The sequence below is a fragment of the Pseudorasbora parva genome, chromosome 14, assembly GCF_024679245.1.
Source record: "Pseudorasbora parva isolate DD20220531a chromosome 14, ASM2467924v1, whole genome shotgun sequence".
In the NCBI taxonomy this organism is placed as follows: domain Eukaryota; kingdom Metazoa; phylum Chordata; class Actinopteri; order Cypriniformes; family Gobionidae; genus Pseudorasbora; species Pseudorasbora parva.
This window is the reverse complement of record NC_090185.1, coordinates 10,799,002-10,820,940: the sequence shown is the minus strand read 5'-3', so window position 1 is coordinate 10,820,940 and position 21,939 is coordinate 10,799,002. Positions and strand designations below refer to the sequence as shown.

The window sequence follows — 21,939 nt, the reverse complement described above, 5'->3', positions numbered from 1 at the left end:
TCTGTAGTAAAGGCGACGATAAAAACTAGTGATGGGGAGTTGACTCCAAAAGAGTCGATTCCTCGACTCTGAATAGCCCAGTCGGGGTCGACTCCTGTACAGGAATCGACTCTCTGTGTCGACTCTGTTGCTGTGTCTGAAATCGCTCTTGTTTACTGAATCTCTCATCTAAAGTGCATGGCAGTTGAGTGTACTACAAGCAAGGAGTAAATTAAATGAAGCGAGCCGCGAGGTAATACACTGACGTAATACACCGGGTCACAGAGCTGTCGCAGAAACTTTGTCACACATTTATTTGAGCGCTTACTTTAGAAATAGAAAACAATCACAGCGACTTAAGTTTGTAATTATAGGCTTCCATGCTAGCTTTAGTTTAATTGATTGTATATATTATTGCAATAAATATAGATTTGGTTTCCCATGGTTAACCATGTGTTCATTAAACTAACCATAATTCATAAAAATACTAACATCAAGAAGAAACGCATCAATAGTGTGCATTATTTTATGTATTGTACATTTTGATCCAAAAATAACACAAAATACGACTTTATTCAGCATTGTCTTCTCTTCCGTGCTTCTCAGATAAAGAATCTAACGGTCGTAAATCAGCAGATTGATTTGTGATTCGTATCGCCAATGTCACGTAATTTCAGCAGTTTGCCAGTTTGACAAGCGATCCAAATCGATTCATGACAGTTTGATTCTTTACCTTTGCCTACGCATGCTACACACAGCCTACGACGTAACCTACGCATGCTACACACAGCCTACGACGTAGCCTACACATGCTACACACAGCCTACGACGTAGCCTACACATGCTACACACAGCCTACGACGTAGCCTACACATGCTACACACAGCCTACGACGTAGCCTACACATGCTACACACAGCCTACGACGTAGCCTACGCATGATACACACAGCCTACAACGTAGCCAACGCATGATACACACAGCCTACAACGTAGCCGACGCATGATACACACAGCCTACGACGTAGCCGACGCATGATACACACAGCCCACGACGTAGCCTACGCATGATACACACAGCCCACGACGTAGCCGACGCATGATACACACAGCCCACGACGTAGCCGACGCATGATACACACAGCCCACGACGTAGCCTACGCTTGCTACACACAGCCTACGACGTAAGATGAACGACGAAAGATTTTTCTCACACCCCTAATATGTTTACCATTATTAATCAAGACTGGATGGGCACTCTTGAACTCTTGAAATGTAAGAAAAGATGACTTGAACTTTATTCAAAATATTGATAAAGGTTTATTTACGCTGATATATAAACATAGATCCCTGCAGATAATATTTAAAGTCATTAAAAAATAAGATAAATGATTAAAATAGTTGAGAATGAGAAATTACACCATCATTTAATCTCCCAATGTGTGAATATGAGCTTGATCTTGTTCTGCTCTTCTGGATCTGATTTCATAAAGCAGAACAATGACAGTAGCCACGCCCACCAGAGCAGAGATGACCAATCGGATCACAGTAAAACCACAACAGTGCACAGATTCTGAGGAAAAAGATCAGCTCAGTCAAAAAACACTAATATCAGCCTTGACATCAACTAATATCAGCCGTGCTGCCGTACCTGCACATGTGTGGCAGAGTTGAGTGATGTTGGGATGTCTGGTCTGGTTGCTGATGGGATTGTTCAGCACACAGCTGTAGGTGTCGTTATCCTGATATTCCACCTCCAGAGGTAGAGAGAGACTGATGCTGAGATCAGACGCACTGATGCTGGACAATAAACTGTTTCCTTTGAACCAGGAGAGAGTCACATGACTCACATTAACAGCTGATGATGAACACACCAGTGAACATGAGGATGGTGGTGATGAAGAACATTGTAAAGAGTTTCTGTTGATGACCAGAACAGGCAGGCGAGCTGAAGAACGTGAGAGAATAGAGAGAAATTGTTGATATAGAAAATAAATTATTAAGGACAGGACAAATGATCTCTACTCACCGTAGACAGAAACTCTGAATGTTTTTGATGATCGTTTCGCTCCACTTATCAGTAGTTCATAATCTCCAGCGTGTTCAGTTGAGATGTTTGTGATGGTCAGAGATCCAGTTTGATCGTCCAGCTTCAGTCTGTCTCTGAATCTTCCGTCAAGAACGTCATCAGATATGGAGAATATCTCAGCAGCTCTGCTGATTTCAGCTATGAGAGTCTTTTCAGCTCCATATTTCCACAGTATGTCTTCATCTTCAGATATTTTAGTAACATCTGCGTTTAGAGTGACAAAATCTCCCTCCGTCACTGACACTGAATCTCCAAACACACCTGGAGAACATGAAGATGTTTTGTCAGAGATAATGTCTTTCAAAGCCTGAAATCTGTTTGTAACCTTTAAATGTGAATTGAAGAACAGCAGCAGAGATGCTAAACAAAATCACAAAATGATCTGTAGAGCAAAATAAATTAAATGTATACAGCCTGAGGGTATAAGTTTAATTATGCTGGACATGTTCAATACATTTTTATTATTGAATTTTCATGATTACTGCAGATGTACTTTAAAATTACTTTATTTATTTTTTGAGAAATGGCTGTGGATGATTTACATTTTTTATAATTATAGTTGACATCTAAAACAAGAGATTTACAGAAAATAATTAAATTAATTGTAATAATTTGTAGCAGTAGCATATAAATGACACCACACAAATATATTAATAACTTACCAGTCATACGGCAGCAGCTCAAACAGAACAAAGCAAGTGTGTGAAACATTTTCAGCTGTTCAGTGAAAACTCTGAATAAGAGTATCTCAGAAAACTCGTATATAAGACTCGAGCAGTCTCTAACAAACGTAACAGAACTGATAATCGTGCATGTGAGTCCTCCCCTGGCAGAGTCTGACCCTCCTATAGTGTACACACACACACACACACACACACACACACACACAACGGCTCTTATATTTTATAAAACAATGTAGTTTTAGTATTGGAAAACATAAATTATCATTTTGATAGTCTTTGAAATGTGGCTTCTTAAATATTTAAAAGTGGAAGAACGCTGTGTGAATGTTATATATGAAAATATATGATGAACATGGAAGTAAAATGGAGCACAACTCTAGAGATTTTAAAATGGCTGTCTATATTTATTCAGCTCTTATTTTTAGAGTATGGAAAATGTACAAAGTTTTTCTCAACCTCATCTCCTGAGTCAAACTGAAAGCTGCTGCGGTCTGTGTTCTTCAGAGATGTGGTTTGATCTGTCGGTGGACAAACATGTTTGTGAGAGAGAACAGCTAGAGCATATGTGTGTTCACAGGTGAAGAACTTCATCCTATAAACGGCTTTAAACAAGTCTAAACTAAGGAAACAACCCATGATGAGAAACTGTCTGACACAGAGAGAAATGCAAGAGCAACACAATAATCTTATTTAACTCATTTGAAGGGTAGTGTTTTATGTTGTTTTCAAAAATAAATTCAAACTTTTATATTAAGTTAGTAAAAAAATAAAAAAATCACAAAGGTTGTGCTCAGTTTGCCGATGCTTTATTACAGCTGAAATTGTGTCAACATCTCCCTTTATACATTTTGTTGTAAGATAATTGATTTCCGTATCCTTATGAGAAGTGTTTACAAACTCTCAGCTGCAGTAAGGAACTTTATGAAAAAGAAAAAAAATCTTGATGGCAACCTTTTTTTCCATTGACATATACATCGATCAGGCATAACAATATGACCACCTTCCTAATATTTTTGTTGCCAAAACAGCCCTAACCCGTCGAGGAATGGGGTGCTTCCCAAATCTTGTTTGTGCATCCTCGTTTCCATCCCTTCAGGATGTGAGGAAAGGACGCGAGGAAAAGACACGAGGACGGGGGGATTGAATCAAGTGAAATGAATGATATATTGTCGCTCCCTTTAGCATCACTTCAAAGCGTCGTCAGTTAATGATGACTGCACCGCTGGATTTAGTTGGGATTCTTGAACATTAGAGATAACTATTTATATTGTAAGCTTCAACCTCCACAAAATAACACATTTGTCCATATTTTAATGTATTTACCAGTTATTATTAACAACAAATTCCAGTTATTGACTTCTTTTTATTCATTTTATAGTATTATTCTATTTGTTTCTCTGTTTATTTCTTTCATTTTCTTGTGCTTTAATATAATTCTGCAACTGTCAGGTGTTGTTATTTGACAAACATTTGTGTCTTGTACATGTAAATATAATAATAATGATGAATAAACTGTGGCACGATATGAAGGGGGAGGAGAATTAATGCATGCGTCACGTTTAGTTGATAAAACACTTCCGCAAAGGATACTCCAGTGTATCCTCGCTCATGACTCCTCAGGAAGCTCCTCACTCCTCCATCCTCGACTCCTCACGGTGCAATTAGAGAATTGAGATCTCCTACAAGATGGCTGAGCTCCATCGGTTTCCGGGTCATAGGATGGAGGACGGAGGAGCGAGGAAACGAGGAAACGAGGAGGGATATTGAGAAGCACCCATGGACTCCAATAGACAGTGCTGTGGTATCTGGCACCTAGACGTTAGCAGCAGATTCTTTAAGTGAAGTGTGGCCTTCATGGATCAGACTTGTCTGTTCAGCACATCCCACAGATACTCAATTGGATTAAGATCTGGGCTATTTGGAGGCCAAAGTCAACACCTCACACTCACTGTTGTGCTCCTCAAGCCATTCCTGAACCATTATCCTGCTGAAAGAGGCCACAGCCACCAGGGAATACAGTTTCCATGAAAGGGTGTACATGGTTGGCAATAATAGGTGGTACGTGTTAAAGGTGCACTATGCAACCTTTCGTCCACTGGAGGGCGCCTATTCTAAACAAAGGAGTATTTTGATGACGCCAGGTGTGAGCGCAGTATTTTGGGACATGTGGTCTTCACCCCACAGCCGGTGGAAAATAGGACTCGGGCAGAAATCATGTTCATGGATGCGGTTATTAACGTTACTGTAGTGTAAAGCAGAACAGGACCGAGTGTTGTGGAGCTGAGCACGGCTGCTGGAGAGATTGTTACACAAACACCCGGCTCGCGAGTACCGGGACTTTTATTATTACGGGACGGGACACAGTCGCCGGGCGCGCGCACTTCCGCTTTTACCGGTCAGGTAAAACAGCTATTTTTATCATACATTTAAGCGGCCAAGGGCTTCGGCCATCCGTCCGCTCTCTTCCCTGAACTGAAATCAAGTAGTGGGCTGTACTTTCCACACGATTGACAACAGGTTCAAGTACGCCCACAAGCCGTGCGAGTTATTCGTGTATTGCAGGTTGGCTGGTGGTTATGTTGCCCGCATACCGCCTCCCATGGCCGAGACTGGTATTACGACACCTGACGGGCCGGGGCTAATAATGCTACAGCTAATTAAGGTTGATATCTCTGCAGCACTATAACTTGACATTTTTTTAATGACATCATCGCCCTTATTTCTTCTCATTCTTTTGATGCGTGTAGGTCATTTATTTGGATATTTTTACCTCAATATTTACACATGGCACCTTTAAAGGCCATGTCCACACTAATGCTCAAGCTAAAACGCTCTCCAAAGCGTATATATATTTGAAAACACCATCTTCGTGTTGTAGTGTGGACTGTGAAGACGGAGGTACTTGAAAACAATAACACATTTAGTCATGTGACAAATACTGTACCAATAGATATGTTTATACCGCTATTGTGACAGTCATGCTATTCACGTTTACAGTTTCTGAAATATGAAAACTTCATATCACAGTCCAGCAAAGATGACAAAAAATGTACTTGCATTTGCTGACCTGTGGCAAAACATAAGTTGCGTTTTTAATCTAAACATAGTGGTTGACCGAGTGCGAGCTGGACATATCAGTGAATGGTGAGATAATTTGCTAATTAAAATGATCCTGCCAGAAGAATTGCATGATAACTTTATGACGTCTTTATCATCTCAGTGAGATTTTACGTATTTGCGGCCAGTTGAAGTTAAGTTTGGTGTTTAATGATGTTCCAGTGTGGTTTGCAAAAAATTAGTGTGGACGGAGAACGTTTTGAAAAAAACCCTCTTTTGTAGCCAAAGTAACATCCACATGATGGCAGGACCCAAGATATCCCAGGAGAACACTGACCAAAGCATCACACAGCCTCCGCCAGCTTGCCTTCTTCCCATAGTGCGTCCTGGTGCCATGTGTTCCCCAGGTAAGCAAAGAACACACACCTGACCATCCATGTGATTTAAATGAAAACATGATTCATCAGACCAGGCCACCTTCCATTGCTCTGTGGTCCAGTTCTGATGCTCACGTGCCCACTGTTGGCAATTTTGGTGGGGGCAGGGGTCCTAATAGGCACTTTAAAATAACTTTTCAACGCACTGGCGCTAATCACTCAAAACCTAAGTATAGCTGACATATATAAAGCAGCGACGTAACATTAAAGAGCCAAAATGTCTAATAAAGAACATATAATGGACTTAATATCGAACATCAAAAGGCACGTCTGATGAACTATAGTACTCACCAAGTTGAAGCGCAAGAGCGGGTAAACTGCTGAAAAATATCGCGATGTTTTTAAACGAGAGTTGGCTTCTAGAATGAGATGTACAAAATCGTAGGATATAGTACGTTTTAATAGATTCGTGTGAATTAGTACGAATTCTCCGTTAGATAGGGAGGTGTTCCATGGGATGAACAAATCGTATGATTTCGTACGACCCAGCTCGTACGATATCGTACGATTTAGCCACTTGGTTACTTCGTACGAATTAGTACGAGTTCGCCGTGAGATAGGGTTGGAATATCACATCGCAGATCTTTTGCTATAATACAACACACCACTCCCACCTTGTGGATTATTACCTTTATGACACGAGTAAACACAACGAAATGTACTAATCAATGTAATCAGTAGCTACATCATGTCAATGTTATTTAAACATTTATTAACCTGTAATCTTTTTAAAATCATTCTTCAATTTTGTTGACTGGGTCTGCTGGACATTTAATCATATGCATCCAAATGCTGTCACTCGTCGATTATTCGTGGAAAATTTCCTCACGTCAAAACCCTACACAACTATCGCAAACCATTTTAGCATTTAAACCTTTGTCTGACTATCTATAAATATATTTAAAGATAGTAACAATTGTATTTTGACTAGTGATAATTATAATTCGACTAGTCAGAATGACAATTAGAGATATCTGCAATTATAATTGCACTAGTAAGAAATCTGATTCGAGATATCTCTAAACACATTTTGACTAGTCAAAACTCTTTTAAAGATATCTGTAATGACGTCAGAGATATCTTCAATAGACGCGTCACACATACGCAAAGATAATTAGGGATATCTCTAATTCAATTTCGACTAGTCACAACTCTATTTTAAGATATCTGAATTGTACCCGCTCCTAGTCAAATCTGCGCTGTTGTGTAGGATTGTGACGTGAGGACATTTTCCACCAATAATCGACGAGTGACAACATTTGGATGCATATGATTAAATGTCTCCAGCAGACCCAGTCAAAAACATTTAAGAATGATTTAAAAAAAGATTACAGGTTAATAAATGTTTAAATAACATTGACATGATGTAGCTACTGATTACATTGATTAGTACATTGCGTTGTGTTTACTCGTGTCATAAAGGTAATAATCCACAAGGTGGGAGTGGTGTGTTGTATTATAGCAAAAGATCTGCGATGTGATATTCTGCTGTGTTGAGTGATGAGCGCCAGTGCGTTGAAAAGTTATTTTAAAATTATAACATATGTAATGTTGCACCAGAAATAAGGCCAAATGCTTAGCTTTAAATGTGTTCGTTTGGGAATGAAAACTAACACAATTGAATCCACAGCATGCACATCTCAACATTGTTTATTACTTTAATATATAGCCTAGAATAAGACAACAACCTTCTTGATCTTCTCAGCATATTATATGTCACTTTTACACATGTCCCAGGTACATTTTTATTTTCATTCGTTTGATTTCCTTCTGTATAAAGGAGCTTAAAATGACCAAAGACGCAGGACTTTTATTATACAATTCTTAAACAAAATGGCAGATGACAACGGTTTCCGCGGTAGGATTGGTTAATAAAATGTTTAAGGTGTGGCTTAGCTAAGGCATATTTGCATGCATGTTTAAGATATCTATAAAGGAGTTTTGACTAGTCAGAATGTTAATTTCAGATATCTACATTTATATTCTTCCTAGTCACAAAGCTAATTGCAGATATCTCCAAAGAAAGATCTGTCTAGTCAAAAATCAGACAGAGATATCTATAATTAAATTGCAGATATCTTTAAAGGAGTTTCGACTAGGAAGAATTCCAATTCAAGATATCTCGTATTAAGTTTTGCCTAGACAAAAATCCAATTCAAGATATCTTCAATTATAATTTGACTAGTAATAAATTATTTGCAGATATCTACAAATGTATTTTAGATATCTTTAAATTTGATGAATTAAAGATATCTTAAATGTGATTATGACTAGTCAAAAACCAGTTAGAGATATCTCTAATTATATTTTTTACTAGTGCAATTGTAATTTGAGATATCTCTAATTAGAATTATGCCTAGTATTAAATCAATTAAAGATATCTTTAATTACAATTTCTACTAGTCAAAACTCATTTGAAGATATCTGGAAATATTTTCCAATGGAAGTCAATGGAAGAATGTGACTAGTCAAAATAGCATTATAGATATCTTGAATGAATATTATGACTAGTCGAATTAACATTGTAGATATCTTCAATCCATATTATGAATAGTCACAATCACATTGTAGATATCTGGAACTGGAATTATGACTAGTCAAAACTGATTTATGACTAGTATGCGAAGGTGTATTTAATGCTAAAACGGCTTGCCATACTCGCTGCAGCCTGTAGCACGATGACGTACTGGATCAGATCATAGACAGTTAAAGAAATGGACCGAGCGATCCCATTACATCAACGGCGAAATAATGAAGTCAGCCTAGGGGCACACACTTCCTGATGGCTGAGCGAACTGCGCAGGCTCAGACTGAGCTTGAGGACGTAGATGTGACGTGAGCCTCCTGTCTGACAGCTGTAGGTCTTCTAGTAGATGTGGAAAGTGAAAGCTGAATCACGTTGTTTAAATATTTTCTCCCGTAGCTTTTGGCTCACTATGACTATGGCTTCTCCCCATTCTTCTCCCTTGACTTTATCAGACTAGTCTCCAGGACATGTCTCCACGTCCCCCCGACTGTTTCATAGACAGTAAAAGATTGCCTGCGAACGTCTCCTCAGGTCTATACGGTAATTTCTCAACTGTGCGACAGAGTCGCGTTGGTTATGACGCAATAGTTAGCCTATTTTTACAAAAACAGCTTCTGCGGGGCGATAGTGTAAGATACAAGGTAATGGAGCCTTTTATTGTCGTGTTTCTTTAGAAATAAACAATGGACAAATGGAGTCTTTAAACGCCTCAGATGTAAAGTTATTCACTGTCAAAGTGACTCAAAAATGAATGGGAGTCAATGGGATGCTAACAGCAGGTGATGGCTTGGTTAGCAATGGCAGCCCCTAGGGGTGGAACGCTTTCCGAGCGCTAGATTACCCCCTTGGATCAGATCCATAGACAGTAAAAGAAATGGACACAGCGACCCCATTGACGTCAACGGCGAAAGAATGAAGTCAACCTAGGGGCGCTCACTTCCTGATGGCTGAGCGAACTGCGCAGGCTCAGACTGAGCTTGACGACGTAGATGTGACGTGAGCCTCCTGTCTGACAGCTGTGAGTCTTCTAGTAGATGTGGAAAGTGAAAGCTGAATCACGTTGTTTAAATATTTTCTCCCGTTGCTTTTGGCTCACTATGGGCTTCTCCCCATTCTTCCCCCTTGACTTTATCAGACTAGTCTCCAGGACATGTCTCCACGTCCCCCCGACTGTCTCATAGACAGTAAAAGATTGCCTGCGAGCGTCTCCTCCGGTCTATACGGTAATTTCTCAACTGTGCGACAGGGTCGCGTTGGTTATGACGCAATCATTAGCCTATTTTTACAAAAACAGCTTCTGCGGGGCGATAGTGTAAGATACAAGGTAATGGAGCCTTTTATACGTTGTCGTGTTTCTTTAGAAATAAACAATGGACAAATGGAGTCTTTAAACGCCTCAGATGTAAAGTTATTCACTGTCAAAGTGACTCAAAAATGAATGGGAGTCAATGGGATGCTAACAGCAGGTGATGGCTTGGTTAGCAATGGCAGCCCCTAGGGGTGGAATGCTTTCCGAGCGCTAGATTACCCCCTTGATCCAGTAGTATATTCCTGCACAACCGGAGGCTGCAGTTTCAGGACCCCAGTTTCAGGACCCGCAATTCTAGGACCCTCGTTTTTTGTGACAGCACCACCTACAGAACTGGATGATATAGCGGTGTGCTGCAGTTTCAGGACCTCAGTTCTATGACCCATGTGGTTTAGTTAGTAGCCTACATAGTATAAAGATATTTAATCTCAGGAGTATATTTTATGTGATTTTTTTTTTATTCAAAATGCATCAGAGGTTAATTACAAAGTGTGTAATACCTGCTTTGAGTCACAATTTTAAATTTAAACACATTAATTTACACAAAATAAAATTTTAAAATGTATATCAATCTTTAAAAAAAAGTTGAGTACCTTAAAAATCTTAGTTTCTTGAATTATACTGTATATTGATTAACCTCCTTAACTTTAGTTCATTATCAGGTAAAATAAAGATGGAATCAGTAGGCTATATGCAGTCACTAAATTACAGTCAGATATTTTAAAGATTGTATAGAGGCAAGACAAGACTCAAGAATGTTTGAAGAATATATATTTGTCATTTTTGCAATAACAGCAGCACCAAAAAGACCCCTTTTTTCATCAGTTGCCTCACAGACGGAATGGCTGTATATATATATATATATATATATATATATATATATATATATATATATGATTTAACACTTGTGCACTGTTGGAGTTGTAGAGAGAGAAAGCCAAACAGAATATTAATGTTACTGATGTCTAATTCCAAACTCCATATTTGTAAGTATATAAGAGCAATACCCACCAATTGAGACCATGGTACTATACAGTTGAAGATGCATACAGTGTGAGGCAACTATTGTAAACATTTCTTACTTAGCTAAATGGATGATGACTGAAAGTCATTATACTAATCTGGTGAACATGGTAGTTTTGATAAATGAGCCATGACACAAAATGAACTGTAGATGATAACATACATTCAATAAAATACTGCACAATTTATAAAAACCAGCAAGTGTTGAAATACAAATATATATTGTTATAATACCCTTCTATTTGGAAGCGCTCCATCAAAAGAAGACACCACCACTTTCTAATGAAAGCCATGTCCATCTGAAAGATGTGGGACATTGACAGATACTATATAAGCATATACTTATATAAAAAAAACAAAAAATAAAAAAAAAACACTGAGACTCTAAAATTAACATGAAAATCCTGCAGTCATTTCCACAGTGATGGCGTGGCAATCCCTAAAAGCAAAAAAAAAAAAAAAGGTAACATAGGCTACATGTCAAAAGCCATTGCCATCTCGGTTACATTATGAAATCTACATGATAAGCAGAATGGAATATAATAGTATTTGTTTGAAGTAGCTAAATATGCATTTATTAATCACTGCAATATTATGCCCAGTCTTTTCAGTCCAGCTCCAAGGATAATAAAAAAAAAATTGTGCAAGATTCATACAGAATTATTATTATTTTTTTTAATTAAAGGATTCATTTTAATCTTTTTAATCCTTCGCAGCAAAAGTACAGACTATAAGAACGTAGCCAAAGTATAAATGGCTGAACTTGTCAAACATTATGCATCATTTAGACAGGCTGATATTGTAGTGCAACCAGGCAGTCAGAGCAGTTATGTAAGAATATTTTATTCTTAACTATGGTAAAACAATGATTATTCAGGAAGTTTCCCCACTAATACAGTAAGCTACAGGTAAATCACACACCCTTACACCAATATGCATTTGTCATCTTTTTAAGTTTAATAATGTGCTGGCAGCTGGCTAGATGTATTATAGTCATTAAACATAAAAAAGGATTTAATAAATCATGGCCACGCCACGATCAAGAACATCATAGTAACTAATAAAACTAGCACACAAATTCTTAATTTGTGTGAATTTATTCTTAATTCATAGTTAGCAGCTCACTTTAGTACATTTTGTTTTTCGTTTAAACGTTATAAAATAAAACTTGATTGAATATCGGTACTTACAGTCTGATCAGTGTCCATCGTCCATCTTAAATTAGTGTTTTGGTGATTCAATTCGGTAGGTGGTGCTGTCACAAAAAACTAGGGTCCTAGAACTGGGGTCTTAGAACTGGGGTCCTGAAACTGCAGCCTCCGGTTGTGCAGGAATACCCTACCCTTCTCCCTTGATCAGATCCAACGCGTACTGGACGCGCATGCGCGGTGATTTCATTCACAATTCGATGACGTCATAAACGCATGCGCAGAAGAGTTTTGGGGACATTGAATGCACAGGAGAGTTTGCTGGATAGATAAATACTCAAACCGCTCGTGCAAAAATAATGATTAATAACATGCTCACGCCATCAGCACACGCGTTTTGCATTTTTCCTTGAATGTGTAGGCTACTGGTATTTTAAAATTCTTTACAGATCGTGTTGCATTGAGGATTAAAATTACAGAGACAATTACTTGACTCATTTTTCCTTCCACTCAACAGCAAGTATGATCAGAATATATAAAAAAATAACTGTTTTGCATGCATGCACAGCGAAACTAGGATAATTTAAGCATCACATTTATGAAAAGATGATTTATTAATCAATAATTACTTAATACTATTTATCAGTTCTACAACTACACAGTTTAGAACATCATCTATATACAATAATGATCATACATTATGACTAGCACATACGCATTATAAATTAACTCAGAGATCTGTATGAATGACATTGCCATAACGATCCACCATTCAGTACGTATTGGATCTGATCCAGCAACGTCATCGTGCTACAGGCTGCAGCGAGGGGTGTCAGATAGACGGAAAGGTTTCGAAGCGTCGACCATCATCTAACACTGGCTAAACTTTGCCTTTCAGTTTAAAACTATGGCATCGACATAAACATTCAACAGAATCTGGACTTTCTCAGAAGTGGGGAAATTATGCTCGGCATTTTTCTCACACTGTGTGTTTTGTTCCACGGTAAGCCATTTATTTCTATTCTGCTATTATTATGCTGCGTTCACACCGCACGCGAATGACGCGAATAAATCGCTCTATTCGCGCGAAGTTGGACGCGTGAACATTTTGAATCCATTCGCTTCATTCGCGCGTGGAATTCGCTTCATTCGCGTGTGACATTGACATTCCCTACACAACAGACGCGAATTCGCGTCATCGGATTCTGCCAGGCAGCGGCAGTCGGCAGATGGACTAGCCTATGGCAAGCCGTGTTAGCATTAAATACACCTTCGCATACTAGTCATAAATCAGTTTTGACTAGTCATAATTCCAGTTCCAGATATCTCCTCTGCAATTTTGACTAGTCGTTATTGCAATTAAGATATCTACAACGTGATTGTGACTAGTCATAATATGGATTGAAGATATCTACAATGTTAATTTGACTAGTCATAATATACATTCAAGATATCTATAATGCTATTTTGACTAGTCATATTCTTCCATTGACTTCCATTGGAAAATATTTCCAGATATCTTCAAATGAGTTTTGACTAGTAGAAATTGTAATTAAAGATATCTATAATTGATTTAATACTAGGCATAATTCTAATTAGAGATATCTCAAATTACAATTGCACTAGTAAAAATTATAATTAGAGATATCTCTAACTGAATTATTACTAGTAAAAATTATAATTAGAGATATCTCTAACTGGTTTTTGACTAGTCATAATCACATTTAAGATATCTTTAATTCATCAAATTTAAAGATATCTAAAATACATTTGTAGATATCTGCAAATAATTTATTACTAGTCAAATTATAATTGAAGATATCTTGAATTGGATTTTTGTCTAGGCAAAACTTAATACGAGATATCTTGAATTGGAATTCTTCCTAGTCGAAACTCATTTAAAGATATCTGCAATTTAATTATAGATATCTCTGTCTGATTTTTGACTAGACAGATCTTTCTTTGGAGATATCTGCAATTAGCTTTGTGACTAGGGAGAATATAAATGTAGATATCTGGAATTAACATTCTGACTAGTCAAAACTCCTTTATAGATATCTTAAACATGCATGCAAATATGCCTTAGCTAAGCCACACCTTAAACATTTTATTAACCAATCCTACCGCGGAAACCGTTGTCATCTGCCATTTTGTTTAAGAATTGTATAATAAAAGTCCTGCGTCTTTGGTCATTTTAAGCTCCTTTATACAGAAGGAAATCAAACGTATGAAAATAAAAATGTACCTGGGACATGTGTAAAAGTGACATATAATATGCTGAGAAGATCAAGAAGGTTGTTGTCTTATTCTAGGCTATATATTAAAGTAATAAACAAGGTTGAGATGTGCATGCTGTGGATTAAATTGTGTTAGTTTTCATTCCCAAACGAACACATTTAAAGCTAAGCATTTGGCCTTATTTCTGGTGCAACATTACATATGTTATAATTTTAAAATAACTTTTCAACGCACTGGCGCTCATCACTCAACACAGCAGAATATCACATCGCAGATCTTTTGCTATAATACAACACACCACTCCCACCTTGTGGATTATTACCTTTATGACACGAGTAAACACAACGCAATGTACTAATCAATGTAATCAGTAGCTACATCATGTCAATGTTATTTAAACATTTATTAACCTGTAATCTTTTTTTAAATCATTCTTAAATGTTTTTGACTGGGTCTGCTGGAGACATTTAATCATATGCATCCAAATGTTGTCACTCGTCGATTATTGGTGGAAAATTTCCTCACGTCACAACCCTACACAACAGCGCAGATTTGACTAGGAGCGGGTACAATTCAGATATCTTAAAATAGAGTTGTGACTAGTCGAAATTGAATTAGAGATATCCCTAATTATCTTTGCGTATGTGTGACGCGTCTATTGAAGATATCTCTGACCTCATTACAGATATCTTTAATAGAGTTTTGACTAGTCAAAATGTGTTTAGAGATATCTCGAATCAGATTTCTTACTAGTGCAATTATAATTGCAGATATCTCTAATTGTCATTTTGACTAGTCGAATTATAATTATCACTAGTCAAAATACAATTGTTACTATCTTTAAATATAATTATAGATAGTCAGACAAAGGTTTAAATGCTAAAATGGCTTGCGATACAGCTCTCCCTTTGGGACAGCCTACGTAGTGCCGCTGTGACGTAATCGCACTTCAAATGCGGCCTTCAGAGGGTGCAGCCTTCACATTGGGACAAGGCTTGTTTGAGATGCGCCTTGCCTCGCCTGAAAAAAAGGCGAGACTAGGCGGCTACAGTGAGGGGAGGAGTGAAAAAAGTTCAGGCAAGCCGGACAGTTCTCTCCTCTCGTAGTGGATCAGACACCTGCGAGATCAGTTGCGGATATCGCGGGATTCACACTCGTGCGCTCTGTTGCTGATGTTAGGGGTTAACAGCTTATGACCCAGGACCAGTAGTGAAGAAATGAAGACAGAGTCAGGATTCCAATTAAATAAAAGAAAAATTTACTTAAGAATAGTTTGCAGTTTCAAAAGCAGAAGCCAGCTTCAAGTCTCACAAGGAGTTCGTAGGCCGCGCTCACTCTCTCACCGTCTCGTTGCCTCGCCCTATCGTACATACAATTGTCCCAACAGTTATACCGTTTTCAAGGTCTTATCCACGTCATTACTGCGATGTGGATGGTTCTGATTGGCTCAGAGACAATGCACAGTCATGGTAAATTTCCATTCGAGTCAGTTAATCTGATGCACGTTTCCACTGACGTGTCACTTGTTGATGCTTTCACCCAGAATTAGGCCCGTAGTGACCTTCCAGATCTGGAGCAGGCGCCAGCTTGTCCAGAACAACAAGTCCACCCATCTCTTAGGGTGCCCATTGAACACCATTCTGATCTGTAACATAGAATATTGCGCACACACACAGATACAGTCTCTCCAAGGTTGGAGCTGATTAAGCTCCAGTTCTAACTAGTTCTTACCAAAACATACTGATAACATGTGCTTTCCTTTAGTGAGAGGGACACACAATAGTACAAACAATATTCATCTTGAGTCTTTAGTGTTTCAGTAAAAGGAAATAAAAAAGGAATAAAACATAATAAATTAAATGAAAGACAAATCCATATTTCATATCTGGAAGCGGGGCTAAGTGAGCAAACGCTGTTACTCCACTCCTGACATGTTAGGGGTGTGTGATACCTCAAATCCAAACACATGACCTTGTTGCCAGTGTTTAGTGACACATCACACATCTCTAGGCCAGACCCTCAGTCACTCCTCAGAGACCAAATACACACTTTAGAAAACAAGAAACAAAGCAAAATCATAACTGGATAGAATCATTATAATAATATAGGATAAATATTGATTAAAGTTTTGATTATGAAGTTAATTAGGATATAAATATATACAGGTATATTGAAGCGGCAGTGGATTTCAAAATCCCCCCCTTCACTCCCTCCTAAAGGCCAATTTTGGGGTCCCAATGACCCCCTAAAGTTGGTCTACCAATTTAGGCCGCTTCATAATGTTCAATGCCCTCCCCTTTTTAGTTTATAATCTTTGAAAAAAAAAAAAAAAAATCTCTTTTCCCCTCAGGGATTTAACTTCAACCATTATTAATCTCATCTAATTTGGTTTTATCAATGGCTTGATTGATTACAATAAGCACATATTCATCCTCAAGAGCACATACTACATTAGCACCCCATGTTAAATACCACCCCATTATAAATACCAAGATATCTCATCTAAAAATAGGGATTTTAAATACACTTATTTCAAACACAGACCTTTTTCATCTTCAAAACAACAGTGGTCTGAAATAAAAATAAACAAAATAAATAGGCATAATAATCCATCCAATTACATTCAGTCTCTGCATAAAACATCCTTCAGTTTACAGTCTACATGCATGTACCATCTTAATTTCACATCCTATTCATTTCTTTCCCAAACATGTTCATAACATCCATTTCAATCGCTTTCCTCTGATTTTACTCAAGAACCTTCTTGTTAAACCCATTTTCATAACTCATCTTTTTCTTTTCCACATACTCAAACCTGTTTGTTACACTTGCTTTTTCCATCAAATCCAGTTTTCACTCATGATAGCCCACATCATTTTTTAACTTAAAATGAACATAACCATAAAATTGTTAATGTTGAAAACTTCATCAAAATGACCATTTGTATTACATCCAATCAGCTTGTTCACATGTTTATCTTGTGACATTGTGCTTAATCATACTCAATACCAATTATTTTTCAAAATAACTTTTCAAACCCAGGTTATTTAGTAAACCATTCAAAATCAATTCATTAGGGTTTCCTTTAAAGTAACATTTTTCGTTCAATGTCTTGTCCATTAAAACTCTTTAGGCGTAAGCTCCAAATGACTCAAATCTTAACCCTGTTGATTTGTCATCTGGCAGTGATACTTCTCATCAAATCCTCACTAGCCTTCCTTTGCCACTTACACCAAAATTGTTATAATTTTACCAAGAACTTACAAATTACCATAATCTCCCATATTACTTTATAAAGTATTCAAATTTGTACTGTCATCATCGATTTCTTTAAAACTGTTTTAAAACAATCTGTATTTTGAATATCATTCATTGTTCAATATATATTAACTTAATTTGATGTAAAGTGTACTTAAATTCTGTCAGAAGTTTTATTTCAACAACATTAATCTTTAGGGCTATGTCTCTCTCGTTTTAACTTGTCAGATTATTCTTTATCAAAATAGTAAGTCTCCAGTGCAGATGCACATGTGATCGTTATTGTTTCAGCCTTATCTCTACTGCTCTACAGAAACCAAAATATTATTTTACTCATCTCCTAATCCCAGTCACACACAAAAAAGTTAGTCACTTGCTCCTTTAACATTAATTAGACATTATTACTAGACATCTAATGTCCTGCATCCATTTAAGGGATGAAACAAATAAAAAACAAAAATCAAACTTTTTCTTTTAGAAATTATCTTTTTGGTCGCCCTTCTGCCTTCAGAAATATGAGGGAATCTCTGGATAATTTAGATAGTGACTTCAGCCAATTTGTCACTTTGTCTCTGCCGTCAAGTTTCTAACATTTATGTTTACCATTTCTAATCAATTGAATATTTCAATTTAAACCCTCAGTTAAATTTGGACACGGGTTTTTAACCCATTAAGAAACGGCAATCTTTAACTTTATAATTCCACTTCAACTAATCCAGAGATTAATTCAAATCAGCATTATAAATGACAAAATTAGTCATAATTACCAGTAACGGACAGAGCTGGATACCAGTCCACTTAAAGCTCGTCCCATGTTCTGGATCATCTTTTCCAGATTCCTTCAGAATTAGCAGTTCCTTTAAAGGTTGTCGTTTGCCTTAACCCATCTGTAATGATAAACACTCATTCCAGAGGTTAATGACCTCACACACACTATCAGGACAGAACAGTTTCACAAACCAACACATACAAAACATAAAGTGCAGTCATCAACAAACATACGCACATTAAACATATAATTTTGAATTGCTCATTCTCAAAATTTGCTTTTAGTGTTTAACTAAAAAATATTTAAACTCAGTTCTTACATGGTTTCTTAACCAATTTCAAATCATGTCTGTTCATTATTCCTTCATTTTTAGAGAAGTCAGCTGGGTTGTTTCGGCTCTGATATCATTGCTTTTGTTTTGTTTCAGCTTTAGCACGACGATAACAGACAGAGCACCATTCCTCCTTCTCAAGCAGTCTCTCTCTCTCTTACACGGATAGTCTCTTATATGAAATTCATTAACCTTTAACCTTTACAAAGTTTAGAAATTTAAATGTTTAACTTTCAAATTAGAGCTATATAATAATCTCAAAATAAGTCATGCTATAATTTTTTTTCTTCAAGTTACATTAGTTAAATACCTTTTGTTATCCAGACCTCCTCTTTAAATTTCAACAGCTGTCCTTATCTTTAGACACCACCATGCCTTCAAATTCTCCTCTGCCATATCTAATGACCTGCAGGATCAGACTCATGATATGGAAATATTAGTTCAATATCACACAGTTTTACTGATTCAGTTAATGCATTTTTTGTTCTGGTCTCCACAAAAGTTAATGACAATCACCTCATGGTCTCAGCTGGCTCTTGAATGACCTTTACCATCATAATTTTCACTCAGGGTCTTCCCTGGCATTCACAAACAGTGCGGTACTTGAGTGAGCGGTATGGAGGAGCCATTATTAGGGCAGGCCATGCTGTGTCTTGTCTGGACTCTCGGCCCCTACAACCACAGCGTCCCCCCTTACTGATGCTGCTGGCCTCACAGACATCGGTTCAACTCTCATACACACCTCACATAAAAACACCTCCCTTCTTGGAAGTGCCCAATGGCGGTGACCCCCATGTCTTAGGTCGTCCCCCGCTGGCCAAAAGAGGATCTTACCCGTCTTCGGCGAATCACCCTCATTCACATTGGTCATCGCTTGAGATCTTTGACCCTTAAAATGGATCAGATGTTTTTCTGGAGCCTTGGGGAAAGTGCATTCAAGAGTCACCAGAGCCATTTAGTCTGCTTACTATAGGTAGAACATGGAGACAGGTTAATCATAACACTATTTAATCACTGATACCATTTTACATCCTTCAAACCGCAACATATTAGTGCGTAGATTATACTCAGTGAATTTAGCCATAACCACTGTCCACTCAATTTAATGTCCTGCATGTTGACTTTGACCTGATCCATTGGTCCTATGAATGGTGGCGGCTAAGATTAGACAAAAATGTCACTGGTCATGGGATAATTTATTGTAAAAATTTCAGTTCAATAAAATTCTGTATTTGAAAACACTTGATACCTTTATTATTGCCCTCCTAATGGCACTTTCAATCTTTTTAACAAATAACTGTCTCTATGATTTTCAACTGATGCACTGTGCTTTTAGGTCTGGCTAGAAATTAAAATTGTTTTCAAATAAGACATCAAACATTTCCTTTAAACTCTATCCTTAGACAGAGATCACATTTTCCATTAATCATAAGTTTATATTTGTCTTTTTTCCATACAATTAATTTAAAAACTACAAATTTCTCAGATTAAGTCTCTTTTACTGTAGCAAGTTCGGCCATAGCACCAGAAATGGTGGGGGCCAGATTCAGATAAGCGAATTGTTTTATTACAGCTCTGCACCAGCTTATCTTTTTGAAACCAAAACACCAGCATCTAGGTTTTTAACATATTAACACCAATTTATCTTACAAACAGTGTTTTTACCAACATTCAGACAAATTAACATTATTAGAATTTTTCAAGAGTTAGAGGAACAGGAACCACCTTTTTCATAAATCTGTCATTTAAACCTCTATGTCACTATTTATATATTTTCTCGCCTCACATGTTTTTTTCGGTCATTGTCTTTAACTTAACCTCAAAATTTTAATTAATTTTCATAGATCTTTCCTTATATATACTCAAAATACTTAAGATGTTAAAATCATTAACATTATTATTTCTTATTTTCTTAGACAGAGTGTAAATCTTTGTTACTTTTTACTTTGATTTATCTACAAAATTTAATCTGATGGGCTGATTTGCCACCATTACTACACCTTATGGGTGGGAAGTTACAGTTACATACAAAATGGCCCTGCTGACCACAATTAAAACACTCTGTCATTTAGCAACTGGCATGTTTCAGTCTAGTTCCCAGTCTGTAAGGCGGTGCCTAAAGCGGCACTCGCTCGGACAGTCAGAGAAGAGCGCGCGAGAGGGGAGGGGGCAGATAAGACTGGCTGCTCACACATCTTGGTGTTTTCGCTTTTTCAAAAACAATCTCAAGCCCTTTTTTCAGACTACACCTCAATTCCAGTAATTTCAGACAATTTATTACGTTTGGCAATCAGACTATACCATCCCTCAGTAATCTTCTGGGATTTTTCTTTCAGGGGTTAAACCCCACCCATTCTACAAATTCATTAATAAGCACTCTTTGTAGCCAGTCAAGTTGCTGTTTAACTTTTCAGTCTGAATTAAAACCTTGCTGCCATGTTTTAATTTTTTTTTTTTTTTAAATATGTTCTGCAAACTTCTTTTAAGTGAGGGCTTCAGAGCAAAGCTAGTTACAGCATTTGCTCTCTTTCATTTCAACATATTATCAAGACTGATCAAGTTACTGATCGTGTCACAATTTGTCAGCCATATTTTAGTCAAAGTTTATACTCACCGAAACAGCAAGAGATGGAGGCGGCGATCTTTACCCAACACAGCTGTGGCTTCTGCGTGATGAAACTGCAAAGGACACTTGTACGAAAACGTCACACATACTGGTCCGTGCCAATTTGGGCCAAAATATTTATTTTACTCGGGATCGTTCCAGATACATCCCTGGCAAACAACTCCTGAATCTATTTTTATTTTGTTTAACTAATAACTAATATTTTATTCACTGACTGCCTGATTCACTAATTTCTAAACTCTAAGTTCGGGGATCCCCTTATCTGAGATGGAAGAGATAGCGCAGGTTTGCGATGCCTACTGGACTCACACACCGTTCCAGGGACGTACTCCTGTAGGGGTAGTGACCGCACTAAATGCCCACCGGGGCCCCCTTTCTTGAGTACGCTTCAATGCGCTGCCTTCTACCGTTAACCGTAACGATGCCATCAGCGACTTTACTTTATACTATCACACAAGTATAATCAA

The 21,939-nt window shown here is 37.5% G+C and overlaps 1 protein-coding gene across 1 annotated transcript; it reads right to left on the bottom strand.

The window, feature by feature from the left end:
- Nucleotides 1–1,221: 1,221 nt before the first annotated feature.
- Nucleotides 1,222–19,801, bottom strand: LOC137039715 (CD48 antigen-like). The gene is made up of 4 exons (XM_067414989.1): nucleotides 19,681–19,801; nucleotides 2,007–2,327; nucleotides 1,629–1,925; nucleotides 1,222–1,550 (listed from the first exon to the last, which is right to left on the bottom strand). Exons 1-4 carry the CDS (start codon nucleotides 19,799–19,801, stop codon nucleotides 1,405–1,407), a joined length of 885 nt encoding a protein of 294 aa, XP_067271090.1. The 3' UTR covers nucleotides 1,222–1,404.
- Between the last annotated feature and the right edge of the window lie 2,138 nt (nucleotides 19,802–21,939).